Source organism: Myripristis murdjan, chromosome 8 (genome assembly GCF_902150065.1).
Source record: "Myripristis murdjan chromosome 8, fMyrMur1.1, whole genome shotgun sequence".
In the NCBI taxonomy this organism is placed as follows: Eukaryota; Metazoa; Chordata; class Actinopteri; order Holocentriformes; family Holocentridae; genus Myripristis; species Myripristis murdjan.
In genome coordinates this window covers 19,583,053-19,610,256 of record NC_043987.1, presented here as the reverse complement: position 1 = coordinate 19,610,256, position 27,204 = coordinate 19,583,053, and the positions used below count along the sequence as shown (strand labels likewise).

Below are 27,204 nucleotides of genomic sequence, written 5' to 3'. Positions count from 1 at the left end.
GTTGATTAATTGATTTTTTTTTTTTTTCATTTACCTTACATGGGCTGCTGATAAAAGAAACATACAATGAGTGAATAAATAGAAGTATGATCAACAAGTACAGCAAGAAAGGCATATTATTCGGACTCTACTTGTGACTTGTTTACTCACACAATTTATGCAATGCTGTGGTTGTTTTGCAGCTCATGTGTGCTAACTTTTGGTCTGCCATCATGGTTTTAGTATTGTACCATAAAATCGTTTTTGTGTGCGCTCTGTGCCAAGGCATATCATGACTGCAAATGAATGCTGTTTTGGGCATACAATTGAGTATTAAACTCATTTCATGAGGCATTTATTTTTTGTCTTTATTTATTTATTTTCCTCTTTTCATCCTAATGACGTGGCACTCTCTGAAAGGAATTAATAATTCGTATTTTGTAGGATATTATTGCATGTTTCTAGCCCAGGACAGGGTTTATGAGCACACACAATTTTGTCCTTTTCAATTTCGCCAATTTTTAGCACAAAGAAAACACAGATGTCTCATTAGAAAAATTGTTTAAAAACTTCCAAGTTTTATTTGGAGTCATTTTCTACAGGATACTCAGGCTGCTGATATTTGTGCAGAAACTCACATATTCCTAGAGTGAAATCATGTTTAAGGCCAGTAACATGAGGCAAGCTCTCAGTTACAGCTCCATATGCAAACAAATAAGACGAAGACACACTGAGCACTCAACTGGTTTTGGACATCAAACAGGCAGCTTGACAATTAATATTAGAATAACTCTACTTAAAAAAAAAAGAACAACAACTCAGGTAAACACACAGCATAAAAAAATAGGTCATGTAGATTGTTTGCTGACGCTTTGGTACATGGGGTATCATTCAAAACAAGCCAAAACTGATGCGCCAGGTTGTTCTGGTCTCTGGGATTCAAGCTGATGAAGTTTCCAGATCTGTTCCCTTTGACTCATCCGATGCCACAGGGAGGAGACTCAGATGATACCAAACTGAGCCAGCTCGTGCAGCTCTAGGTGACTGTAAGCCTCCCAAGGACATATTACAGTAATATCTGCAACAAGAAAGAACATAATAACGCTGGTCAACAAAAAGGGCAGATTGTTTTGAACAGATTTGTGTTGTCTGTGTACTGTGATTACACTCTCACCGGTGCCAAGACCTTCCATTCCAGGAATCTCCTCTCCGAAGCTTAAGGGGATGAGGGGGAAAAGAGAAGCTTCAGCTTTGATGAGAACAAAATCTCTCAGAGGGACTTAATAAAACTTTACTGATGCTGGACACTCTCGACAGATGATTCGAAATGACATATTTTTGACTGGTAAGTGCAGCAAGAGGAGAACTCCAGCCAAAAATGTTGTGGTTGCCATAGTAATGCTTTTATTTTTTTCGTTTATTATTAGCATTATTCTTCTTATTATTATATTTTTAACACTATTACTATTGCTGCTGCTGCTGCTGCTGCTACTACTACTATTACTAGTAGTACTACGACTACTAACAACAACAACAACAATAATAATAATAATAATACTGTATTAGTGGTACTTATTATTTTACTTTTTTAAATTTTATTTTATTTTACAGAAGCAGTCACATGGTGAGCTAGTTAATTGGGTGGTGCTGTGTTGGATGAAGAGGACATGAACCAACATGACAGCATCCCGTTGCCATGGAGATTACAGAAGCCATTGTGTCTGTCTGCTATCTTTTGTTGCCAGTGTTTACGGACCAAGTGTCAGAGATAAGATTTTAAACATGCATACCCGATGATGCCTCTCTTGGGGGGCTTGCTCTTGAACTGCCGCGTGTTCCTCTGCTTGAACTTGGGTGGGCCCCTGCGTGGGGACCTGGGGGCCGTGGCTCTGATAGGGAATTTGCCGCCAGTCTTCCCCTGGGGTCTGGCCACATCCAGATTCATCTTTGTGTTGTTTGGACTGTAGTGAAGTGGACAGTCACCGACGTGTGAATGCTGAGGAAAAACAAAAACAGACAGATTGATTATGAGAGCTTAGGGCTGCTGACCCTTCCAGACCAATAATAAATTTAGTGTTATGCCATTTAAATCTAAAAGACGCACAGACAAAATCATTTGCGGTCTGCTAATGTGTCCTACAGAAACATGTCTGAATGAATACAGAGTTACAGGTGATAAGGGCTTCTATAATCCCATTCTCATATTACTGATTAAGCCCCTACAATGCCCTTAAGATACACACCACCTGGATAATCTGATTACTGTTGGGACATGCTGAATTTGCTAAAGAGATGTCTTGGCAGCACTGAGTTGGTTTCCAGCCACATGTTGTCTGCTGGAAGTGTTTTGAGAGAAAGTTAATAGCTGGGTTTCCAGCATGCACAACTTAACAGCTACAAGGAACTTGCTTAAACTCAGCTGTTTGTGTGCAATAATTACAATAAACATCTTACAATTGTAATTAAATAGCACCATTAACAACAAATTACATCATCTGGAACTGTGTAAATGTTTTCACATGCATAAACTAACTACAAGCACACCAAATTTCATTATGAGAAAGCCTCACCTGAAACTAACTAATGAAAGAAAGAAAGAAAGAAAGAAAGAAAGAAAGAAAGCAATGATAGGCGGATTAAAACCCACTCATTCAAGTGTAGTCATTCAATGAATTTTCAAGATGCAATTTAATTTTTGAAATCAAGTTAATATGTAAAGGCAGGTGAAAAGTAGAGAATAAAAACAGTTTAGGCCTATGCAGTGAAATTTTCAAATCTTTTAACGACAAATGATTCTGAAATACAACATAGAAAAAATTCTCACATTTGAAAATGTCCAAAACACACATGGATTCATATCAAATGCGACTTTTCATGAGAGATTTTTTTACAAGGGCAGTCCAGAGATATTATTATTATTATTATTATTATTATTATTATTATTTTTTTTTTTTTTTTTATCTTAGCTGAAATACTCACCAACTGTGCTGCTGCTGCTACTCTCTGCTGGGAGAGTCTTGGAGATCCGGACTGCTGTGAGTGCCTGATGCACTGTGTTCACTGGTGGCCTTTTATTGTCTTCAGACCCTGAGAAGATTATGACGTTAGGGGACAATGTGCTGCCCATGGCCTCTACTACTTGTAAGAACACGTCTTTTGCATAATATCATATATGGACCGTGACACTTGTCTCATGTCAGAGCTTACACAATGTTCCAGACATTTCCGGTCAACAGATGGAGCTCTGGGATTTTCTCTGAATGAGTTCCACTCTCCTCAGCATCCTCCTCTCCTCACACACACACATACACACACACACACACACACACACCACTGGCTGCATGCACTGTTCGTCACTGGGGAATATTCTGGCATGACTGGCGCCGTTCTCCTTCCATCAGCAGTCTCCCAGATTGGGCTGCATTATGTCGCACCGGTAATCCTCCCCAGTCTTCCCCACCCGGCTGATTCACCTAATTGTTTACTATTGCTTGCTACAATAATCTACTGTACCATAGTCATCCATATGTGCACACGCATACACAAACACACACACAGGCACGTTGACACATGCAGACTTATTAGGCAAGCAGGCACACATGCAAACACACACTCTCACTCTGTTCATGCTCACTTACTCTCCCTTTCTCTAGACACAGATTCTCTAAATGGGAATACAGCTCAAATAAATATTTACAGCACAGTCAAATGATGCAGATGATAATTCCTTTTAATTTAGTATTAAGTGTATTTATTTTTTATGAATTCAGTTTTATTTCAGCTCATTGCTTCATCCACTGTACACATGGCAAACTATGTATGGCAGTGTCAGTCAGTTTGTTTGCCCCTGGTAATATGAATTCAGTGCTCAAAGAGAAAATGACTTACAGTTTCATCATTTGGATCATATCATTTGGATATTTACAATGGATCTAATATTTCTGACTGATTCTGAGTAATCACAAAAAGTAAGGCAAAATCTTTCTTAACTGTCTTAAATTCATCACAAATGACTTTACATGGATGTTATACTTTAGTACATGACTAAGAATCATTTTCAAATGATACAGACTCTCTCCACTGTCTTGGCTTCAGTTCTGCAGGATAGGAGAGAGAGGGAATGCACACCAATGTTGCTGAGGTGGTGACCAGAACGACTGTGAAGGAAGACAGTCGCGCCCTCGTTGTGGCCAAGCCATGGCTACAAGTGCATGACTGGCTTCAGTTTTGGCCATACAACACGGTCTGGTTTGTATTGGAATCAACTTAGGTGGCCAAATTACACTGAAGAGAAGGCATGCAGAGTGGAAGCAGTGCCCACACACGTGTTCAGTCCTTGCAACACTGATCTTAATGTCAGGACACAAGTAAATAGCAAAAGCAATAGTTCATTTAAATAGCACAATTCAAACACAGGGGTAATTCAGTGTGCTTTACATAAATAAAAGCAAAAGGGAACATCCATATAAAATACAGCACGAGATTACAAGATAAGTAACATAAAAGAGAGTAGCCTACAAAGCACATAAAATAGAATAAAATAAGATGGAAGAAGTGGCCTCAACTGAGTGACTAGAGGTCTACATCCAGAATTAAAGTGCAGCATTGATTACTAGACAGAGTTGATTACATTGTCAGAGTGAAAGTTTTAGAACTTAAAAGAGAAATGTTTTTAACCTGAATTAAAAAAAAAAAAAAAAAAAAAATGCTATATCTGGGGCACATCTAAGATCATCCAGCAATTTGTTCCTGTTACATAACAGCTAAATGTTTTGCATTAACTCTGGGCTGCACCAGCTGACCCGAGTCCCACTTCCTTTATATTCTTCGAGCATATCGGTGTTGTATTCTGAGCCTCAACCAGACAGTGATTTGTAGACTAGTGGCAGAATATTAAAATCCATTCTGTCACTAAATGGAAGCCGGTGTTAGGATTTTAACACTGGAGTCCCGTGCTGTGCTCCAAAAACTCCAGCAGTCGCACTCTGAATGAGCTGCAGCTGTGTGATGGTCTTTTGGGAGCGGTGCTAATTTCTACTCGATAATAAAAGCTGACAGTATGTGTCACCTGATTTTAAGTTTTACATGTATTTTGTAGCTACAAATTACATTGATGGTGTATGTAAAAAGCCAACTGGGGAAAACAAAAACAGATCACAATTTCAGTTATTATATCAAGGAAAAGCAACAAAAGCATGGGCTGCCCAAGTCAAACCGGAAAAATAAATTGCATTGCATTTGGAGCCGCTGCGATGTTGCAAACCAGATACTGTAAACGATTTTGAGTGACAAGTCAATATTTCTACTGCAAATCAATGTAAATGTACTACGCCCTCTGGTGTCGGCAAGCATGGAGTGCAGTTCATTTGCCCAGTCAGAGGAACGTGTTGATTAGATATCATAAGTCAGCCTACAGCAGCAAAGATCGTCTATGAACAAAACGTATTACTCTTAGAAGAAACTGACGAACCTTTTAGTCTGCAGAAGTGGGCAGGAAATCCCTCACGTATACTCTCGCCTCCTGCAGAAGTCCCAGCTGTTGTGCCGGTCAGATAGCAAATCGGAGCAGAGAGGCCCGGCAGGTGTTACAAAGACAAATAAAATCTGAACAGTGACAAAAACAGCATTGCAGCCTCATTATGAACCTCACTAAACCCACAGGGGTTAGGGTTAAAGTGGGTTAGGGTTTTTGTTGTTAGTTCAAGGCTATTCAGACCAATCTTAGTGCTTTAGGGTATATCTTGAGAACTAAACTAAAGCTTTTTTTTTTTTTTTTTTTTTTTAAACAAACAAACAAACAAACAAACAAACAAACAAACAATAATACATTTTCATAGATATAAACATTTGCTATATGGATTGTGCACAAGTAAAAATACATGCAAAGTTAAAAGACAGAAAAAATACATGTAAATTATAAAGGAAAAAAAAAACTTAAGGGTATCCATAAATTACATAAGGCCTCACAGGTTTAAATATTTAGGATTATAACTGTTCTGATGCAAGATAATGTCCAATTTCTATTTTCGATTGCTCTGTGTTTCAGTTCTTCTGTGCCCATTTGCATGAGTGGGTGTAAAAAAATAACACGTATGATACAGAGATTGAATACATATTTAACTCAGCAGAAATAAAGTCTTCTGTCCTGTGGTACGGTGTCAGAGCAGATGGTGACGTTTGCGCTACCGGAAAAGAGACGGAGTGAGAGCTCTTCACTTCCTGGTCCTGTTGGACTGACGGGGTCGAGGTTCACGGGTTAAAGGTTTAGATACACGCTGCTTTAACATGTGTTGTTGTTTTGACAACTTTACCCGTAACGACCTCGAGTAAAAGGTAGAAACATGGGGAAGAATCGGCAGAATAGGCTTACTGAATCGGGAAAACAAAATGGCAAGATCGGGCGACATCCAAGGTAACGTTAAGAGACGACGAAAGAGGAAAATGAGTGCATAAAGAGTCTACCTGTTAGCTTGCTAGCCCCGGCAGCTAACGCTAATTTAGCTGTTGGATTGGGATCGAAGAGCCACGGGATTAAAACGACACTTCACTCAGTAGCATTCTCCTGCTCTTCAAATGTTAAACATGTCGCTATCTCAAGTTACGAGCCAGCTAATGCTTATTTGCTTCCTCCTCGCATGCTGTCCGGACTCCAGTGAGAAGAAGCTGAAGACTGATGGTAAGCTAAAGAAAGCCAAACATGAAGACCACCTCAAACACATCCCCTTCCGGCTCCGCGAGATCATGAAGAGCAAGGAGAGGATGAACATGGGATCCTCCAGGAGGAAAAAGATGAAAAAAGGTGTGAGGAAAACTGCTTTAACCCTTTCATGAGTGTATCATTGTGTGTCCGCCTTAGTTGACGCCTACTTTTCTGTCTTGTCCAGCTTTCATCCCCAAAGTGAAGCCAGCAGACTCTCAGGTTGGCGACATACCTGTTCCTCATTTCAGGAGGGGAAAGGAGGAGGATGTGAAGTCTTACCTGCAGCGCATGGAGAATGAGACGAATCATGTCCTCTTCCTCACCAAGAACCAGGTGGAGAGGAAACCAGAGCTGGAAATAGACAAACAGGAGATGCCTGCAGATACGGGCAGGTCTGAGAAAAAGAAGAAGTAAGTTTTTCACTCCAATCTTAGCATGAAGTAGCTGTGTTAGGTGTTTATGGTTGTATGTAGTGATACTTGATTCAAGTCGATGTATATAAGTCTAAACTGTATTTTGTCACATGCTTTCTCTTTTAAGATTGTGGTCGCATTGTGTCTGATGTACTGATTTTTTTTTTTTTTTTCCCACTGTCTTGCTGCAGGTATGATAAAGAGAGATTACAGAAGCTACAGCAGAAAAAGCTGGACAGACAGGAGGACAAGATCGAAAAAGAGATGTTCGTAGGTAATGTAAACATGTAATGCAGGGACACTTATTGATGCACAGGATGCACAGGTAATCCATATAATTTGAGGAAAATTTGCAGACAGATGCCAAATTCACATATCAAAAGAAAGATGTTGTTACCGGAATCATTTTGACCAAGGCGGATATCAGGTTGCACTGTCATAAACTTACAGAACCATGTGACAGTGTTGAGTGACAAAGAGAGAAAGTGTGTTTCAGGTAGGTAATTGAGGTTATTGGTCTCAGAACAGATGTTTTGTTGAATTTGGCCCACAGCACATCCAAAAACTTCAACTGTAATTTATTGCATCCCAGAGCCTCCCACCTGTTAATGCAAAACAGAACTAGAGTCACTTGACTTAGACTATCCTGCATCAGTATTTTATCCTCCTCTTAAGATAATTTATTTTTTCTGTGGCCTGGTTTCTGGTTCAAATTTATGGCTTTCTGCAGTTTCGTTGCACAATTATTGCTAAATTCACTCTGTCTCTAACTGTCTCAGTGCCAATTGGAAATATGCTCACCCTCTGTCAAACACCCCACCCCTGTCAATTAGTTGTTCAGCATTATTTAAAAACCAGCTGAAGTTGTAAGAATGACATATGATCCAGCTGCTATAAAGCAACAATATCCAACAATAACAAACAATACCCCAGCAAGCATGCAAAAATAGAGAAAAACAAACAAACAGTTGGACTATTAACAATTAAGAGTTTTTACTTTTGTGTATTTATTCCCCAGTCAGTAGAATAACTCAGCCATAGCCACTCACTGGCTTCCACAGGACGTATCTGTCAGGGCCTGCTTTGAGCTCTGTTTACAGCTGCTGACGAACTCTCACAGTGGTGTTTGAATTTGTTGTGCGCTCCTATCATCCAACTTCCACGTTTCACATTTTAGTTTTCCAGGCTCACTGCTGTGCCTCCACTGCCAACACAGTGTACCTCCAAATGTGGCTTTTATACAGTTACATCTGCCAGAACCTTCCATGTTGCCTCACAATAAATAAAAATATTTGCTGTGCCTCTGACCACAGCAACAAGTCTGACCTTAAAGTTGTGCTCACTGTTTTTGTTTGTTTGTTTGTTTTGTCAGTTGTTTGTGTTTCTGTCAGCCAACAAGTCCACTTTTAAGTATTTGCTTTCATTTCACATGTTTTACAACCTGACAGAATATGTGTAAGATTAGCTGTGCCTGAACCTAAAGGACAGGCAAACCCCTCGCTTGGTGACTCTGAGATATGCAGGAGATGAGAGCGCCTCACAGATTGCACCTGTAATGAATCTATACTGATTCCAATTTGCTAAGCTGCCATACCCTGGTCTACCTGGCAGCTCGCTGAATTTGGCACAAAAGGCACCTGAAAGATTCTGGGAGCACACGGCCAAAATACCGAGTGGTTCTGATTCAATAAAATTGAACTCGTGTCCTACGTGGGGTGGAAATGAGGCACAGATCATCCCCTGTCAAACACCCCACCCCTGTCATGAAGCACAGTGGCAGTATCATGTTGTGAAAGGGCTTCTCAGCACCACAGAATCAGAGATTTGTCAAGCCGTTACAGTGAATGGAGTCAAATAAAGGCAAATTCATAAGCAGAATCTGATATGCCACAGATCTTAGATGAGGCTGTATGTTGTAAATATTTATGTTGAACACGACAAAGACCCAAAGCGTACTGTCAAATCAACACTGAAATGGCTTCAGAATAAAGATGCACATGTCCTAGAGTGGCCCAGGTTTATTATTTTTATGATAAAATTTCTGACAAAAGGCTGAACACTAATTTGCATCTTTTTTTTTTTTTTTTTTTTTTTTATCCCACTTTTAACAGCATTTTTCAATAGACGTATCCATAAGGCCAATGTATTTATTTAAGTTTTCTGTCTTTCCCCCTGAAAATATGGTTATGTAGTTTCTCAGATGATGTTGGATTATATTTAGCTATTGGGGAGAAATAGATCCTGCCAGAAGTCTGGAGAAAAAAAACATTAGTTACCACTGATACATTGAGAAGAGTTTGCTGCTTTCTAATACTCTCTCTTTTTATTTTTTAGATAAAGTTGACTTTGGAGAAATTGTGATGGCCCCACCTTCTTTGAGTGCCAAACCCAAAAAAGCTATGGTCAAATCCCAGGTAATATACAGTGGATTTTTATATGAGCACAAATTTAAGTGTTTCACATTTGTGCCAAAACTTGATGTAAGTGGTCACCTTTTGTTTCTCTCTGTTCCTTGAACAACTAGAACGCATCAAAGGAGCTGCTTCTCAACTCTCTTCTGGGTCACACGGCCGTCTCCACAGCCAAACCGTCCATGGCCCGACAGAGGATGATGGAGGAAGAGAGGGAACGCGCAGTGGAGGCCTACCGGCATCTTAAAAAGCAGAGGCAGCAGCAGCGGGAAGCCAGGACTGCCGGCCTGGACAAGCTCAAGAACTTTGAGTGATGCCCCGTGCCACTTGCCAGAAGAAACTGCAGCTAGCTGTAACTTCCTACTATGGCCATTGTCTGTGACTGTCTTCAGCAGAGGTGTGCAGAACAGAGAAACAAGATGGTCTGGCATGTGGCAGACTGCACTTGTTGCATACACCCCTTACAGGAGGAACTGATAGACCCCCCAAAAGGAGACTTTACAACAGTGTATGTTACTGTCATGGAAGGACAGACGCAAATATTTGCATCCACAGAGCACCACATCTGGTAAATATCAATATTCACCAGCAACTTGTGTTATTATACCAGCCATTTAGCTCCTTGGAATAAAACAGGGCATTCACATGAACTGAGTGTGTAAGTGGCTGCTAGGATAGAGACACCAAGCACCTGAGACTACATGTAAAGATGAATTTGCATGGTAGCTACTGTTTTTTTTTTTTTTTCTCTTTCAATCAAGCAGGTTGTTTAAGAAAGACATTTACAGACAGCAACCCACAGTAAACACACAACACAACATAAGAAAAATAAATAACAGTAGATAACAGAAAAGAGTTCTTGTTTCTGTTTCTCTTATTTTTTTTGCCTGAGATGTCTACACTTTTCTAACTGGTTCAATAGGTAGCTCCTGTTACATTATTTTTAGTGATAGAGTGCTTATTCCGGATTAACTAGACAGTAAAACCAAATGGATTTTCTCATAGATTCTCTCGTCTAAAATTAATCTGTTTGTTGGCTGTGGTCCCACTAGGTGGCAGTCCTGTAGAAACATCAGTCCATGTGTTTTTACACTTTTTTGCTGTTTGCATGGAAAGCTGAGAGAATATATGGTTATTTTGGACATTTTAAGTAAAGTTTTATTTATTTCCTACGCATTCTCTGTGTTTTATATGAGCTTTAGATAGCTGCCCTCAACCAGGTTGACTCTGTGTTAGTTCAAAAATGAACATATTTGAGCGTAGTCTAATGCACAACAATATAGAAACATTTCCCTGCAGATAAAACAAACATTGGGGATTGAAATGAAGGAAACTATTTGTATCTGGCCTTGCTGCCTACCTTGGCGTCATATCTGTTTGATGGCCTCTAGCCAGGTCTAAATTAATCGCATCAGCTTTTTAAATGCAGAAGCCCTATTAGAGCCTGGCACAGCTATTTACATTTGTAATCCCTTAAAGGTTGACCCTCTCTGTTCATTCCAGCCATGAATGAGGCTTTTGTATGAGTGTTGGACTGCAGGCCAAACAACACTGTGTTTTTGCATGTTTTGTATTGTTCAGAGATGTTTGGTTCGACAAAGACTGTCTATTACTGGCTATTTGATCACTCAAAACATCTTGAATCTGAAAACAAATATGACAGTCTGGTGATGTTTTTCCAGTAATTGCGCTAGTCAATTCCACAGAATAATGCATTATCAAGTACAAAAGTGATACCTTAATCCTTTTAATGCTGAATAACTTGTACTGTTTTTGGATTTAGAATGATTTCTGTTTGATCAGCTTGCCTGTGGTGAAACTGTCATGTTTTCATGGTTGTGTATGTCCACAGAGGGCTTTCAACGTGACATGGAAATGTATTAAGTGAGAACAGATGCTTGTGACTGGTAGTGGTGGCTCTTTGAGTTGAGCCCAACCATCCCCGGCCATATGGCCACCAGTGTCCACCAGTGTGCAAGACAGCTATTCATATTATTTAGGGATATGCACATGCTGTCTTTGAGACAAACAAAGTGCCTGTGATTTCGCGTGAAGTCATTGATCGGAAACACATTGCTAACACAATCCCTTTAAGCCTGTAACAGATCCATGGCATGGTAAAACACGCTTGGTTTGTGGAATCACACTTCTCACTGGAAACAATGCAGATTATTTGTTTATGAGATAGATGGGATCAAACCTGACCAAGGTGACGGGGAGGTTTCTGTGGGTGAGCCTGCACTTTCGGGTATCAGCCTAACACACTACAGCAATCCCAAGAGCAAACAGAGTCAGGTGCTTCAAAATTGGTACTTGGTAAAGTGTTCTGTAAATTTGGTTGAAACTTAAGGATTTTTGTCACTGCTTTGACCTTCCATGTCTGCATTGTATTGTCTGACAAGATGCTCATCTTCTGTTGTACCTAAATTCAAAAAGATATTTTATATATGAAGTAAGTAAAAACTCAGTATTTGTTGTCATGTTGTATTGCACATTTCTGTGCTGTTTGGTTTCTAAGAAAGCCCTATGCTTAATCCCTTTCAGTGCGATTTCCTTCTCTGAGCAACTATTCACGGCTGCTGACACTACAGGATGGTGGGGTAATTGGGAGAGTCTACTCAGCCTGCTGCTAGGCAGCCGCAGCTCAGTCTGAGGTTGCTCAAGTGTGTGTGTGTGTGTGTGTGCAGTGACACATTACATGTAGATAATTGTACCTCTCCCTGTGGAGGGGGAGAAATCATAAGGCTAAGAAGCCACTGTCAGTCCAAAAGCTCTTTTGCTCTGTCATAGTTGTGCACTGAATATAGGCTGCATCTATTTTTAAGTTGAATGGTCAGTAATATTTAACTGATTTCAGTCAAAAAGACATGCAGTTAATACAAATCATTTGTCAATGCTAAAAGGTGTGTGTGTATGTGTATGTATGTTTGCATGTCTGTGTGGTTGTGCTGGCAGTGATTACTTGCAGCCCACTCAGCGTCTTACGTAACCAACATGTGCTTGTACCAAGTATCCTGGCAGCCCTCGGCTGCTGCCATTGTCAGACAGTTCAGTTTTAATCAGATATTCCATCTAATTTCCTGGACCCAAAAGAATTTGTGTGTCTCCTTGGTGGGACTGAGAATATTACTATGATCCTGAACTAAATTCCAATTAGAAAAGGGCATTGCATGAACTTGTCTGATGAAAAAACAATTGTTTGTAACACTGGAAAAAAATTGTATCCTGGCTGTGGTTAAAAACAAGGCCAACATGCAACACATCCCTGCACTGGGCCCCACGTAAAGCTGTTAGAGCTTATCAAGCCCACATATGTAAATATGCAGGCTTGTGGAGTGGAGAGTAGGGTACATCATCATCCTTGCAGCACTTCCTCTTGCAGAATCCAACACCTGCATGTTTATGAATCATTTCCAAACCTTTCCATCTATCCCAACCCACAGTCCACGCAACATGAAATAATACTCACAGCTTTAATAAGTTACAAATTTACACTTTCACATTATATATCCAAGACCATCTACAAAATCATCTTTCATAAGAATTAATCACAAAATAATTTTACAAGTGAAGAAAGAACTTAAGACAATAACTGATAAACATAATTTACAGTCGGCAGATTTATGACAGAAGAGAAAACAAACATTAACCCAGTGATAACATCAATAACAACAATATCAATAATTAGTGTTTGTGGATAAAAACTATATATTGGTTAAACTGTGGACCTCCACTTTGCATTTCATTGGGCTGGGTCTCGACTTTTTAACCACTTGTGCTCTAAACAGTGCAAGGCCTGATGCTCACCTATCAACCTATGTCAGTTTTCACTTCAAGTATGTCCATTTTTTCAAGTCCAACCTGGAGAATTAAGTAGGGAAAATGTGCATTTTATCAAAATGCACATGTTAGAAAGAGAGATGGAGACCAGCACGGTGGGGGATGATGGTGTGCTGAGGACAGTAGATACTGTAAATGTGAAACAATTCATCTCTCTCACCTGACTTTCTCAGATATCACACAAACAAACACACATTCACTCAGCCCTAAAACGCAGTTAAAAAGGAAAATCACTGTAATCCCTTATAGATGCAAGTGCCTCAAGCAACAAGTGTGCAAAGCTGGTTTCAGATGACGGCTGAGAACAGTCTGTGCCAAAAGGCCACAATGGCTATGATATAGAAGAGGTGAGGTCCAACTTTTTCAATGCAGAGACCTTCATGTTGGGTGTGCATCCTGTGGACTCTTGCCTCCAGGTCACGTACCATCTGAAATCATCAGTTCTGTTGTTTTTGAAAGCCAGCCCATGTGCGTACAGGACCAAGCAGTGCAGGAGCGCCAGTGGAGATTAAGTAAAGGGAAAAAGAGGCACAATCTTGGTCACATCACTGCATTTTCACTAGAAGTTCACTGGAGTGATTCAAACTGTTTTCCTGAGGGGAATAAAAAGGAAGGTGCATATTAAATTTCAATCAATGCTGAGCACATCACTAATACTATTAAAAACAGTACCAACTGGCGCAGTAATAAATGGGTTTGTAGGTGACTGTGCAATGTACTGTCAACTCACGCTGCCTGCATGTGACAGTCCTGAAGGTGGTAAGGACCCAGCCAATCAAGGGAGGTGGCTGTCATTTCCTGGATTCAAAGTGGGTGCCATTGCCCTGGGGAGCACAGTATTTTGGGATAGGTCTTTCTGTAGAAACACACAAAGACACAGCTGCCATCATCACAGCGTGACACTGGCTTTTTCTAGGGATGGACCGATCCACTTTTTTCAGTTGTGATCCCAATATCTAGAGTTCATTTTCTTATTATTGTTATAGTTGTTGTGGTTATGTGAAGGGTTACATGAGGCTGTAGTAAACCACACAAAACATGATTTGTTCAAGTTTTTTTTCAAAGCATTAAATCAAGTCAAAGCAAGTGCACAACAATGCATTATAAGTTAAGTAGCTCATAGAGAGCTCAGTGAGAGAGTAGCTCAGTAAGTAGCTCAGAGAAAGAGAAAGAGAGAGAGGGAGAGAGAGAGAGAGAGTTTTAGGGTGTGAACATACTCACTTTAGTCAGACCCTTGGTGATAAGGGCTATTTCAGTGGGCTGGTACACACCGCTGCGCATCTGACCGTTAAAAACTTCATATGGAGACACTGGCTTTTTGGAAGCTGCTGAGGAAAACAAGGAGGAGGTTTGCACAGAAACAAGTGTTAAAAAGCACAGTGTGGATAATTGTGGCATCAAGTTCACCTTTTGAAACACTGGGGAAAATCCAAAAGTGCCACATTGGAAACATGTGTCATTAGCTGAGCAAGTTACAGTCTCCACAGCAACAGCTCATGACATTTAATTAAGTTGGCCAGTGGAGAGGCTCATTAATGAGACCATTTGCTGTATCTGTGGAAAACTCACTATAAATCAGTGTCAAAATGCCATTCACAATTTTTAAAAGCGCAAACAGCTCACATATGTGGTCTATTTCTAAATATATGACAAGGGATGAGCATGAGGTTTTTACTGTCCCTGATCTAAGAGTGAGCAAAATTCACCAAACTGTCCAACACCTCCTTGTCAACATTTCTCTCTGTCCGATTGTCATCAGGCAAAAGCTCCCCAAACACAGCAGGTAAAACTAATACTGATCTCACTTCACCTGTATTGACAATATCCCAATTGTGCTGAGTAAAATAAAGAGTAGACCTGATAGATTAGGGGTGTGCACTTTCTAAATAAATACATGCAAATAAATTATACCATCGCGAGACACTTTGTAACTAAAGTTTATGACTATGCTTAGTGTTAACAACCAAACATCTGCTTTAACTGCCTCATAATACTGGCAAAGGCTACCACCTAAGCAGATCAGACTTTTGTCCTAAAAAGGGCATGATGCGTGAATGGCACAGATTTGTCTTTATCCAATAAGTAGATTCTCATGGGCACTAACAGCAAATAATACATGCAGACAGAAAAACAATTTGTTTCGTTGGCAGGGGTGTTTAAATAATCTTGTGAGATTTTAATAGGACGGTAAGCAGGAAGGAGAATTTGAGTGTTACAACACAGGTCTGATCATGTCCACGTCATATTTCCCAGTAGGATGTCAGTTAACAGTGCTCAGTTTGCATAGGAGTCAGTGCTCTTTAACAGATTTAGAGGATCGCATGTCCACCACTGGCTGACATAGCTGACTTAGGTCTTAAAGTGAAAAGAGGCAGACAAAGACTGTTTTGTATATAGATGCTAATGTTGTGTGGATATTCTGTCTATTAAGGCCAAGATCGACCATCATTATTGGTCGATATTGGATATATATGTGGGTTTTATTATTGTTTATTTAAATGTCCAGTAATTGATTGATATTGGATAGTGCTGTCATTTATTCAGCAATATATTTATTCTTTATTTACTCAGCGTTCATTTCTAGGTCGAGTTATTTATTTACTTTACTTCTGAGTACCTTTGCATAGTCATATTGCAAAATCGGTGCACAATCCACACAGGAAAGGTCTATTTTCATTCCAGCTCCTGACTGCTGTATCAGTAATCACTGACTTTTTCCAAACTTGATGTTTTCATGCACTAAAGTATATCTGCCAGCAAAAGAAAAACAGTGACTATAGTGCAAGTAGTGATTTAAAAAGTGACAATCTGACAATTATTTTTAGGATATTTTTTGCTGATATCCCCCTGTGTATTGCCACTAGGGCTTGGGAATATATCAATATTATATCAATATCATGATATAAGACTAAATATTGCTGGGGTTTGGGTATTGTAATATCATGATAAGACATAGGTGTGCCTTTTCTTGATTTTAAAGGCTGCATTACAGTAAGATGTAATTTTCTGAAATTATTAGACTGTAGCTGTTTGTCTTTACCTGCTTAATCATCATATTCACACTACGAATAACTGTGTAACAAATCACTTGTGCTTAGTATCTTAAAAGGGCAACAACATTCATCTCTGCAATATTGTCACAATATCAATATCAAGGTATTTGGTCAAGATATCATGATATTAGATTTTGTCCATATCACCCAGCCCTAACTGCTGCTGAGGGCTAATAAAAGGCCATAGTGTATCATGCTGTACCTGCACTCGGCTCATCCATACAGAAGGCCTTATTTTCTATGTATATGTTCTGCTGGGGTTGCTCCTGTTCCTTTAGGATGTTGTCGTAAACCAGGCTCCTGGCAGGGTAGACATGGTCTCCATCCTGGGGCTGTTCCTGGTCTGGGTCCTCCTGGGTCAGTAAGCAGACCTCTGGAATGGTGTAGAGGCCAAGAAACACCCAGGCGTTGGACACCACAGCTATCGCCAGAGTAGGGTCATCCCAGCCGGGGTTCCCGGCCACCTGGTTCCCATGAATGTACATGACAATCCAGGCTACCCAGATAGCTATGGTGAAGAGCCCTGCGGCCAGCATGAAAGCTCCATCTCGACGCCACTGCTTGTGCTTGTGTGTTAGTGACGGCACAGCCATCAGCACCACAGCCAGCATCAGGGCCATCACATAGATCAGGGCCATCACAAAGTCCTTGTTAGCAATGCTGCAGGACAAATCAGAAATGCTGGAGGTTCTGAGGGGGCTCCTGACCACAGTGACTATCAGCCACTCAGTGTTGATGATAACCTCCACCAGCCAGAGAGCCAGGGCTCCCAGGCACATCATCCAGCCCCGGGGCCCCTGATCAAGCCGTTCCAGCAGGGCAAGCCACAACCCATGCATCACCAGGCAGGCAAGGCAGCCTGAGAACAGGACGCCAAAGAGGAACCTCCGGGCCATGCACGTGGTGAAATCCTGGCCCACAATGAAGGCAAAAGTGAGGCCGAAGAGTCCAAGGGTGAAGACTAAAACACTGGCCTGCAGGATCACCATACTCTTTCTCTTCTTGTGTGACACAAAGGGCAGGCTGGCCATGAGGATGACGAACAGGACAAAGGAAGTCACCACACCAGCAGCAGCAATGGCCTCCACCACAATTCCCCAAACAGTAGCTAGGTCACACAGGTTGTAGTATAGGGAGGTGATGGAGGAGCCACACCCTTTAGGAGCGCTGGTCGGGCCCATGGCTGCACTTGCAAATGAGTAAAACAAAATATTAAAATGAAGAAAATCTGACTCTTGTTTTGCTTGTGCGGACCTGTCTGGAAAATAATACCAATACAATATGGACAAATATGAAATCTTGGGAAATTTTCATTCAAATAAAGCAATAAATGAGCTGCTATTGTCACATACAAGCAGTCCAAAACTGTATTTCTAAAAGCTGAGCAATAGCCGACCAACCACACAACTGATCCTTGTCCCCTTTTGGACTTTCATATCAAAAGTGATTTTAGTTGTGTGGCATTGAGTGGATTTGCTAGACAAAGTATTGCCCATTAAAAGAGGTTCACCCAAGTCTTCAGAGAATCCAAGAATTGCCACACACACACACACACACACACACACACACACACACACACACACACACACAAAATTAAGTTGGATATTCATACCAATTTGCTGTATTGACACATTCTTCTACTGTGTATACACTCCAGCAAAAGTGAACTTTATCAGTGTATATAACCTTTGTAAAGACTCACTTTTAATCACTTTTGATACTAAATATTTGAACTAAACCGACTTAATCCACAGTTGAAAACCATCTCAGCTTTACCATGAGTGACAATTATGCTCCATCAGACAGACTGGTTTCATTCAAAATAAAGTTAAATATGAACACTAAGAACATTTTGAGGGGAATGCTGGATTTATACTATAGTTGAATCATTTTTCACATTTCATAATCACATTTCAAACGTTTACCAGTGTCCCCTAATAACCTCTTGCTCCTGTCACAGTTTAACTTTAGGAACAAATTTCATGCAGCTATCATTACATAGGCCTATAGCAAAAACTGTCGGTTCAAATGGGAATAAAACAGGATAGTCACACTAGTGCGCACCACTGACAGACAATAAGTCGTTGCTTGATCATCGTTGTGACTTTTCATCAGAGACACCTTACCTGTGCTGACGAAGGTGAGGAGAGTCCAGCGGGGGATTCAGTTTGCTCCAGGAAAAGATAATCCGCCCTTGTAAAATGTTTTGCCTCGACTGGACTTTATGGTTTGTATTGTGGGGAGAATATTACACCGATTTGATCAGTTTCTGTCCGATCAAAGGCTCAAATCTGAGGATACACAGATTGTCTCCAGGCTGAGTGCTAATTGCTCATGGACAGTCCTCTTTCCGCCCACTCGCACCTTGTTTTTATTGCCTACCATGGCACAGACGACACGCATCAAAGTAGCTGGCTGTGGCCAGCCCGTTCCTCAAATGTTTCCTTCCTCACTTCAAACCATCACCTCTCTCTCTCCCCCTCTCTTTCTCTCTCTCTCTCGGTCCAACCTACCGATGGTTTGCGGTAGTCTACCTGTTTTGCATGCCCTGTGCTATTATGGAACATATTTACTTCCAAACAAAGACAGCACTCATCTCTGTTTACGGACTGTGCAACATATGGTCTGAGTGACTGCATGTCAAATGATAGAGTTTAGCAGGTGAGCAAGATCTTCTTCTCATAAAATAAATAAACAGATAATTGCGCCTGCAAATTGTATGCAACTATGAATGGCCTGTAGCAAAACTGCAAATACAAATGGGATTAAAATAGCATGATAAGTAAAAATAATCTCCATAGTCACACTACTGAGCACCACAGACCCACAGTCCATTGACCCATAGGAAATAAGTAAATAAATAAATAGAAATGAGGTAAACAGTAAAACTAAATAAATAATCAAGGGCATCTGTTGTATTGTATAAAGTGGGCTATGTAGATTGTTTTCTTTAAAAGTGATTTTTGTGAGATGCTCAACGTGTACTGGTCTTGAAAATAGACTTTGGAGCTAAATTGGCCCATTTCTAGCTCATGTACAAAGTATAAAGGCAACATAGGCTGAGAAGACAACTTTCAGGATAAATGTAGTGTGCTTTTGAAACAACTCATTTGTAATTTACATCTTTCACCACCAAATCTGAGAAACCAAGAGGGAATCATTCTGTGTACTTGCTCCCTCATAGAATTTTTAATGGATTATGGCATTATGTTTTTACAAGTTAGACTGGTCATCAGCTCAAGTGAGAGGTGGAGAGCCACCTGGTGGGTAATGCTGATATAAGAGAAAATCACCCCTGTGTTTCCCAGTTAAATAAAATCAAATCACATTACACAACAAAATGGATCTTGTTATTGATCTGATGCAGCCCATGTCACTTAACAACCATTTGATAAATAGGAACAACTGAACAATGCCATTGATCTGAAGCTTTTAGATTGTACCTACCCTGTAAGTTAAAAAAAAAATGTTCCTGAGCAAATGCCCTTTTGAGTAAATGTGTTTACATAATATTTTGAACATGCTAGAATACAAGAATAGGTATAAGAGGTGCTCGCTTGTTGGAAAAACAGAAATTGATTGTCATTATTGGGACTGAAAGAAGGATAAACATAGCCTAAATATTAAATGGGTTGCTGCATGATCATTTACACCATCCTTTACAACAACAGTACTTTGTAGTTTTTTTAAGTGTAGATGGTAGAGGTGAATTAATTTATAGCAGATTATGGCATGAATGATTATGGCATGTCTGATTAAGGACATTATTTCCTCTGTCTGCTTGCTTACTTGTCTTCACTGAATAGTTGCTTATCTACACCAAAACACTTATTTCCTTAATCATTTCTCTTCACTTTTTACATAATTGTAAAAAGATTAAAGCTATTAATTGGAAATTAGGCAGTATTCTTTACGGAAATAACAACAATGACTCTATAGTAAAATACATTCTACAGAACAGAATTTAATACCTAAATAATGTCATGCCAGTGTGTAATGGTACATTGAGGTGCTTTTGAATAACAGCGTGAGATCTGAAAGAGGATTGCATTTTTTTTTTTTTTTTTAATGCTTGATGGATTCAGCATGTAAAGCTATGAAGTGTGTTCATCAAAACCCATTTGTGTAATGTTTTGGAGACCTGGTTAACTGGTGAATCCCCTGGGGTTTCAGCACCAAAATAAGGTCATCTAGGACACACTGCTGATACCATCGCTGGCATTTGGACAGTACTAAACGCTGCTGTTTACACGGTGTGATGGAGCCCCCTGCGGTGCATTGATCCCTCAATGGATGTCGTGCTTAAAGGGGTGCTCTCACAAATTCAGCTGCTTGTCAATCAGGACCCCTTGAACTGTGGTCGTGTTAGCAGATTCTTTATAGCAGCTGGTCCCGGTGGAGAAAGAGCTGTGACCTTAATGAAGGTTGTGAACAAGTCAATTAAAATATAGATGGAAAGTGTAATGGAATTGGGTTGTTGGTTTTACTGGCCACATGTAGTCCTTTTGTACATATGCAAGGTTACATTGGGTTTATTCTGTTTCCATATTGTAGCGATACAACAGTCACATGGATTGTGTTTTTCAGAAATAAAGAGCAAGCCTCTATGTGATATACTGCATTACTATAACAGGTGGATCTATATTTTGCATTCATGCACATAAGTGTCATTATTTTACAACTGTACCTGCCTTCAGAATGAGGAAATGAGATGTTATACAGTCCTGTGCCTTGTCTATGTTGTCGTGCAGGAGTCCAGTTTGTTGCAGCATGCTTCATTAGGACGCCTCAGCAGCACAGCTCTCTTCTGAGAATCTGTCAGGCTATTCATAGCAGCGGCTCAGGTAGGGGTCTCCCAGGACGCTTCTCCTGCATTTTTACTGCAGCCTCGGGGCTCCACCACAACCCGATTCCCTCTGAAATGATGCCTCTCCTTTCTTGTCTCATAGTGGTCATACTACATTATTTGAATTCTAGCAGATACACATTCATCTTATTTCAGTGAGCCAATATAAATATGTTGATCAGACTAATGTTTTTTTTTTGTTTGTTTGTTTTTGTTTGTTTTGTTTTGTTTTTTAGCTTGGTGCACTTATTATGCTTTGTTTCAGTCAACTATTAGGTGCACAGTAACCTATGGAAATTTTTTTGATGGAGATCTCAGTATTGACTGGCTCGTCTCTAACAGAAAAATCAATACTAGCTGAGGGCTCAATGAAAGCTCACTTAAATGTCAGTTTAGATATTTTTTGGCCTCAAGGTCATGACTGCAGGGGTTATATACTCAATGTCACAGCTCTTGCTTTGTACCATATTCCAACTACCGCATATTATTCTAAGATGTGTGATTTACTCATATCATTGGCCCTTTAGCAAACTCTGAGTAGCATTTACAATTGACTGCGGGAGTCTTGTCATGGAGGTAAGCATGGCTAGTTATGCCTAGCTGATCAAGTCATGCATATTCATTTGGTATAGTTCACTTGGTGAGGCTTGCGATACATGAACTGATAGTGCTCGATGCTTAAATCTAAGTGTGCTTTTAGGGTGCACGGGGTTTGTTAACACTGAGGTGAAACGCACCCTTGTTTTGATGGATGGCACATCATGAAAGTCACAAAAGCTCATTTTTCATGTATAGGTGAAAGGATGTATTTGAATATCCCTAAAATCTATATGACCAAATAGCACTCTGACTGGCTTGAATTTGAATTTGATAAACAAAACCCAGCCTGAGAATTAATTAGCAGGCCCAATACCAATGCAATTATCCTCCCATTAGCCAGATGAGTATGCCGTTAGAGGAAAAAAAAAAAGCGTAGCCAGCTTAAAAAGCAAATTGTAAAAGGATTATGACTTTAGATTGAATGCAGCTGCTGTGGTTACACATATTACAACCTCAGTCACTTTTTGGATAGACTCCAAGGTAAACTACTGTAATTAATTGACAAATTATTTCTCCAATTGCCCTCTATTGAGAGATTATAAACAACATTTTCCACTTAAAAAATCTGTGCCATTATGAGTATCTGCAAAGCTTGAAACAGATGAAATATTGATTGTTAATAGTATCTAATCACCCCTACTTTTAAACTCTACAAAACATTGAGCCGAGTCTCTGGCTGGCCCAATGCCACCGATCAATGCCATGTAACATCCAAAAGGGAGAAATTCAAAATCAAAGCCGTCGTCATAGCAACGCCCCTGCCAGATTCCACCAATCAATGGAGTCCGTGAGGTTGCGAGATGCGCCAGGGAAAGGCCAGCGTCCTACATAAAGAGTGCAGGACAGGGAGTCGGGCGCCACACAGGGCAACGCACCCTTCGCACGCACACGACAAAAACACAGCAGCAAGGAGAAGGGGCAGGAGAAGAGTGGTACAAAGAGAGGAAGAGAGGGAAAAGGACAAAGGAAGAGAGGCAGGGAATAACTGAGAAGATATGGTACACTCATGTGAAAGAAACATCCCTTCCTGGGTCTCTGTGGGCTCCCTGCTCCTCTCACTCTACTTCCACTCTATCACAGTTGGAGGAGGTAAGATAACATTTTGCATTTTTAGTTGAAACTGCTTGCTTTTAAGGAATCTTGTCCCCTCTGTGTCTTTTTTATATAAGTATACTACATTCTACACTGAGGAAGCTGTATTGTTCTATTTCAGTCCATCTTCCCCCATACTGTCAGTGGGTAGTAGGGCACAGCATGAGTGTATGACTCTAACCAAGCCTCAGGGTGGAGTGTTGGCATTTTATCTATTCTACTCATCCTGTCCTCATCTATCTGTCTGCTGGGTGCAGGGAAAGACAGGCAAGTGCATTTACTGCCTGCCTGTGTGCCAGCTCGTTCTTAGTGTTCAAGGGCTGAAGAAAAGGTTTCTTACTCTATAAACTAAATCGGACTCGTTGAGTAATGGAACTGAAGGCCACATTCTTGTGTTGTCAGATTATAGTTTGGTATTTTATTTGGAATTCCTGTGGAGCCCAAACTCAAATAATGCTAGACATCTCTGGTTATGTGCAGAATGTTTAATTTAGTGTTTTCATCCCTTTTGAGCTTAAATGGAAGAGACACTTTGTCATTAAGTATTAATGTCATTTATGTGGGTGATTTTTTTCTTTCGTCAAGAGTAGTATTTAGCATATATCTTTAATTGGGAATAAAACTAAAACTGAAGATTTTTCAATTGGCTGAACTATGAAAAAAACAAAAAAAAAGAAAGAAAGAAAACCAAAGTCATTTGTCAACCAACCAGCTCAACACACCCCCCAACCTCAGTTGGCTCAGGGTGCCGACTGGCTAATTGGAAAAAGGTTACTTTGAAGTGGAGGCACTGGATTGTGGTGGAGATATGAAGACTAGGGAGGCAGCCCAGGGAGCCAAGAGTACTCCCCCTGTGTCTCATTAAACCTCAAGTAACGGGGCCAATAAGACTGCTGATGGCTGTGGCAGAGCAGAATGGAAACAGCAGCTTGTCACGCTGAGTCTTTCATGTGTGATTCTCCAGTATGCGCGACGTGCACTTACGCTCAAGAGCACGCATAGAAGCAGCCATCTGTATTGGCGCTGCAAAGTCAGGAACCATTTCTGAGCACCTGGCATCTGAGGTTTTCTGAGTCAGCCACCTGGCATGTTACTCGCTTTCTCCATTAATTGATACCACAAGAATGGAAAGATGTGCTGATCTGCTTTTCTCTAATACAGAGCATCATTTCAATGGTTCTGTGTCTGATTCAAGTTGTAGAACAGCAGCACGGGAATTCTGCCGAAGAAGAAATCTCAGAAAGCTGAAAAAGGTTAATATGGTTCATTAGGGTCTGGTACAAATGGCAAGATAAAAACAAAAACAAAAAACAGACATGGACAGACTGTTCCCATGGCCACTGGCTTGGGACTAGCTGTCCAGTGGATCTGAGGGCTGCTGCATGAGTTGAAGCTTTCAAGCACAAGCTCATGATCCAGCTTTTAAGGCTGGCCTTTACCAACTATTTCACCAATGCATTTTATTTTTATTTTTATGTTCCCAATCATTTTTCTTTATTTCCTTTATCTATTGTATTATCTTCTTTCCTCTCATGTTTCACTCTTGCACTTGTACATTGAGCTGAACATGTTAGAGAAAGTGCAGCACTTTGAATAATACTAGTATGTCAGAGTTCAGAGATGAATGAAAACTGACTCACAATTCCAGAAATAGGTTATAGCTAGTTTCTGGGACAAGATAAAAAGTCTTCTGCATCTAACTGGCACATAGAAGTGATTCTGCCTCTGCCAGGTGTTGCTAGCCCACTGTTTTGCATTCCCTTCCACAGCGGCCCTGAAGCAGGAGGTAGCACTGGAGAATGGGGCCACAGTTTTGAATCACTCCATGACTTTGGTGCAGCGTATGGAGACCCTGCTGGCCCTGGGAAATGGTAGTGATATCACCCTGCGGGTGCAGACCATCAATACGGACGAGGTGAAGGTGATCCAGGCCCACACGCTGGTTCTCACCTTACAGAGTGATGTGTTTGAGGAGCTGCTACTCAACCGGAACACCAGCACTCTGGTTCTGAGGGAGATGCCCGACTGTGCTGCTGTCTTTGACAAGTTTGTCAGGTGAGGAGAGCACTGAGCAGGACAGCAGGGAGCGATGACTCTTATTTTTTTGAACATTGTATTAAATAAGAATGTCAAACTTAAAATATCATTCAAGAAATTATGGAACTACTTTAAATTTCCACAGTATTTTCCACAGAAATGAAGCTATCACTGTTCACTCGTACTGGAAAAGTGATATGCACCATCTTGTGAAATATTTTTAAATTGCAACTCCATGGTGCTCACATTTAGTTTAGTGTTTTTTCAGTAAAGTGAAGAAAGAAACAAATTTCTGAAAACCATATATCTAACAGAATTATACCTGTCTTCAAGTGTTTTGTGACTTTAGATGACTTTTCCAGCCTTCTTTCCTGCAGGTATCTGTACTGTGGTGACATCTCAGTGCGGTTAGATCAGGCCATTCCTCTGCATAAGCTGGCCAGTAAGTACCACGTGTGGAGCTTGCAGCAAGGCCTGACCCAATATATGACCCAACATCTGTCTAGTGACTCCCCAGCGGGCCATGTGGTGGGCTGGTATCAGTACGCCATACAAATTGGAGACTTTGTCCTGCGGGACAGCTGCCTGCAGTACCTGTCCTGGAACCTGTCTTCTGTGCTGCAGAGCGGAGAATGGGGCTCCATCAGTGAAGAACTGCTGCTGTCGCTGCTCCAGCGCTCTGACCTCATTTTGCAGAGTGAGCTGGAGCTCTACGAGGCCCTGGAGGCCTGGATTAACCAGAATCAGCCCGCTAGCCCAACAGTGGAGAGTGCCCTGAGGGCTGTCCGATACGGCATGATCCCCCCTCAGCATCTCTTCCGTCTGCAGAAGCAATCCCCCCTAATGCTGAAGTATTACGAGTCTATCCGTGATCTCCTTTACCTAGCCTTCCAGTTCCACTCTGCCTCACCGATCCAACTGGCCAAGTACTTTGATGTCAACTGTAGCATCTTCACCCCCCGTAACTACCTATCATCCTCCTGGGGGTCTCCTTGGGTCATCAATAGCCCCACCCGTGATGACCGCAGCTTCAGCTTCCAGACCCAGCTGGGGCCTAGCGGGCATGACTCCAGTAAGAAGGTGACATGGAACGCCCTGTTCTCCCCTCGCTGGCTCCCACTCAGTGCCAGGTCCACCTACACTGAGCTGGGTGCCATGCAGCCCACACGCACAGACGGAGGCCGACCTCGCATCATTGTCACACCAGCCACTTCCAGTCCAGACTTTGCCGGTGTGAGCTTCCAGAAGACGGTGATAGTGATGGCAAGACAGCAAGGGAAAGTGGTGGTTCGTCACGTCTATAATTTCCACCAAAGCACAGAGGAGTCCGGGGATTTCCTGGCAGATGCCGACCTGCAGCGCCGCGTGTCAGAGTACCTCATTGACAGCTCCCTCTATCTGCACATTGTAGTCAAACCCCTCTACCATACTCTCATTGTTGCCCGGAAGTGAGGGCAGGAATTTGGTGTCATCATACTACCTGTTGTTTGCCCTCCACCCTCACACGCTCCACACTACACTCATATCACAGCACCTTGTTATTGGTCCGGTGTGTAACATCTCCATTGTCCATCGTTTTGTGCAATTTGTTTTTCGTCTTCCAAAGATTAAACACGGAGGTGCCAGGTACCAATAATGAACTCACCACTCTGACAACAGTCCAGTGGTGGCTCGCAGTGATTATCAGATTTCTTTCACGGGGTTTCCAAACTTACATGCACACTTTTCTGTACTCTACCTGTTCAGGTTTCTAATGCGTGGCTGTTTCCTTCGTTGATTGGTGTTATGATTTCATTAAATGAACAAAAGTCTTTGTTGTCTGCATAGGTTTCAAAGATTTGTTTTAAATGTTTTCTATTGCTTTTATTTTATGCATTTCACAATGGTGTGACTGCAGCAGTGATAGTGAAGCCCCATATTTGTATCCACATAGATTTTTTTTTTTTTTTATAGTACCACTTCCTAAAAAATACTCTTCTATACCTACAATACCTTTTTGTTTTTTACATGTCAAAATGTGTAAGTGAAAGAACAATCCCATTACCAATGTTTCATTGTATTCTGTGGCTCACATGAATGAAAGAGGGGATTTTTGAAATTGACGCCCCTGTGGAATTTAATTTAATTTAATTTAATGTTGTTTTTATTTTATTTTAATGTTTAGTGTCACGCATACCTTGTCAAGCTTTTAAAAAAAGTCACCTCTGTCATTTTATCCTGAATAAAAACAACA

The 27,204-nt window shown here is 40.9% G+C and overlaps 4 protein-coding genes across 13 annotated transcripts; 2 read left to right on the top strand and 2 right to left on the bottom strand.

Moving 5' to 3' along the window:
- Positions 1-525: 525 nt before the first annotated feature.
- Positions 526-5,717, bottom strand: LOC115364212 (retinal cone rhodopsin-sensitive cGMP 3',5'-cyclic phosphodiesterase subunit gamma-like). The gene is made up of 5 exons (XM_030058676.1): positions 5,450-5,717; positions 2,959-3,066; positions 1,770-1,975; positions 1,154-1,194; positions 526-1,057 (listed from the first exon to the last, which is right to left on the bottom strand). The coding sequence occupies exons 3-5, from the start codon at positions 1,922-1,924 to the stop codon at positions 981-983; spliced, it is 273 nt and encodes a 90-aa protein (XP_029914536.1). The 5' UTR covers positions 1,925-1,975; positions 2,959-3,066; positions 5,450-5,717; the 3' UTR covers positions 526-980.
- A 476-nt stretch (positions 5,718-6,193) lies between these two features.
- Positions 6,194-11,971, top strand: ccdc137 (coiled-coil domain containing 137). Its single transcript, XM_030058675.1, has 6 exons — positions 6,194-6,391; positions 6,633-6,778; positions 6,864-7,089; positions 7,284-7,366; positions 9,427-9,506; positions 9,617-11,971. The coding sequence occupies exons 1-6, from the start codon at positions 6,321-6,323 to the stop codon at positions 9,815-9,817; spliced, it is 807 nt and encodes a 268-aa protein (XP_029914535.1). The 5' UTR covers positions 6,194-6,320; the 3' UTR covers positions 9,818-11,971.
- Positions 11,972-12,952: 981 nt separating this feature from the next.
- On the bottom strand, positions 12,953-18,983 carry LOC115363996 (G-protein coupled receptor family C group 5 member C-like). 10 transcript variants are annotated; one of them, XR_003928630.1, is made up of 5 exons: positions 18,523-18,983; positions 16,599-17,579; positions 14,565-14,668; positions 14,074-14,167; positions 12,953-13,936 (listed from the first exon to the last, which is right to left on the bottom strand). XR_003928630.1 is itself a non-coding variant. In XM_030058383.1 (5 exons), exons 2-4 carry the CDS (start codon positions 17,575-17,577, stop codon positions 14,119-14,121), a joined length of 1,167 nt encoding a protein of 388 aa, XP_029914243.1. In that variant the 5' UTR covers positions 17,578-17,584; positions 18,523-18,979; the 3' UTR covers positions 12,953-13,936; positions 14,074-14,118. The 10 variants fall into 10 exon arrangements, 6 of the variants coding, with proteins under 6 accessions (XP_029914243.1, XP_029914244.1, XP_029914242.1 ...); XR_003928629.1 differs by having other exon boundaries at positions 14,063-14,167; positions 14,565-14,671; positions 18,523-18,982; XR_003928628.1 differs by having other exon boundaries at positions 14,565-14,671; positions 18,523-18,981.
- Positions 18,984-22,712: 3,729 nt separating this feature from the next.
- Positions 22,713-27,194, top strand: btbd17b (BTB (POZ) domain containing 17b). The gene is made up of 3 exons (XM_030058381.1): positions 22,713-22,931; positions 24,704-24,989; positions 25,349-27,194. The coding sequence occupies exons 1-3, from the start codon at positions 22,838-22,840 to the stop codon at positions 26,421-26,423; spliced, it is 1,455 nt and encodes a 484-aa protein (XP_029914241.1). The 5' UTR covers positions 22,713-22,837; the 3' UTR covers positions 26,424-27,194.
- Positions 27,195-27,204: the final 10 nt, after the last annotated feature.

What these genes read in the sequence shown, in the direction of transcription:
- LOC115363996 (XM_030058383.1), bottom strand. Translation starts at nt 17,577, where the DNA reads ATGGGCCCGACCAGCGCTCCTAAAGGGTGTGGCTCCTCCATCACCTCC. An exon ending in TATGGATGAGCCGAGTGCAG is followed by an intron (nt 14,672 to 16,598) that starts GTACAGCATGAT and finishes TGTTTTCCTCAG; the next exon opens with CAGCTTCCAAAAAGCCAGTG. An exon ending in TCACCAAGGGTCTGACTAAA is followed by an intron (nt 14,200 to 14,564) that starts GTGAGTATGTTC and finishes GTGTTTCTACAG; the next exon opens with AAAGACCTATCCCAAAATAC.
- btbd17b (XM_030058381.1), top strand. Translation starts at nt 22,838, where the DNA reads ATGGTACACTCATGTGAAAGAAACATCCCTTCCTGGGTCTCTGTGGGC. An exon ending in CTCTATCACAGTTGGAGGAG is followed by an intron (nt 22,932 to 24,703) that starts GTAAGATAACAT and finishes TCCCTTCCACAG; the next exon opens with CGGCCCTGAAGCAGGAGGTA. An exon ending in GTCTTTGACAAGTTTGTCAG is followed by an intron (nt 24,990 to 25,348) that starts GTGAGGAGAGCA and finishes TCTTTCCTGCAG; the next exon opens with GTATCTGTACTGTGGTGACA.
- ccdc137 (XM_030058675.1), top strand. Translation starts at nt 6,321, where the DNA reads ATGGGGAAGAATCGGCAGAATAGGCTTACTGAATCGGGAAAACAAAAT. An exon ending in AAGATCGGGCGACATCCAAG is followed by an intron (nt 6,392 to 6,632) that starts GTAACGTTAAGA and finishes TCCGGACTCCAG; the next exon opens with TGAGAAGAAGCTGAAGACTG. An exon ending in AAGCTATGGTCAAATCCCAG is followed by an intron (nt 9,507 to 9,616) that starts GTAATATACAGT and finishes TTGAACAACTAG; the next exon opens with AACGCATCAAAGGAGCTGCT.
- LOC115364212 (XM_030058676.1), bottom strand. Translation starts at nt 1,924, where the DNA reads ATGAATCTGGATGTGGCCAGACCCCAGGGGAAGACTGGCGGCAAATTC. An exon ending in CCCAAGAGAGGCATCATCGG is followed by an intron (nt 1,195 to 1,769) that starts GTATGCATGTTT and finishes CATCCCCTTAAG; the next exon opens with CTTCGGAGAGGAGATTCCTG. An exon ending in AATGGAAGGTCTTGGCACCG is followed by an intron (nt 1,058 to 1,153) that starts GTGAGAGTGTAA and finishes TTCTTGTTGCAG; the next exon opens with ATATTACTGTAATATGTCCT.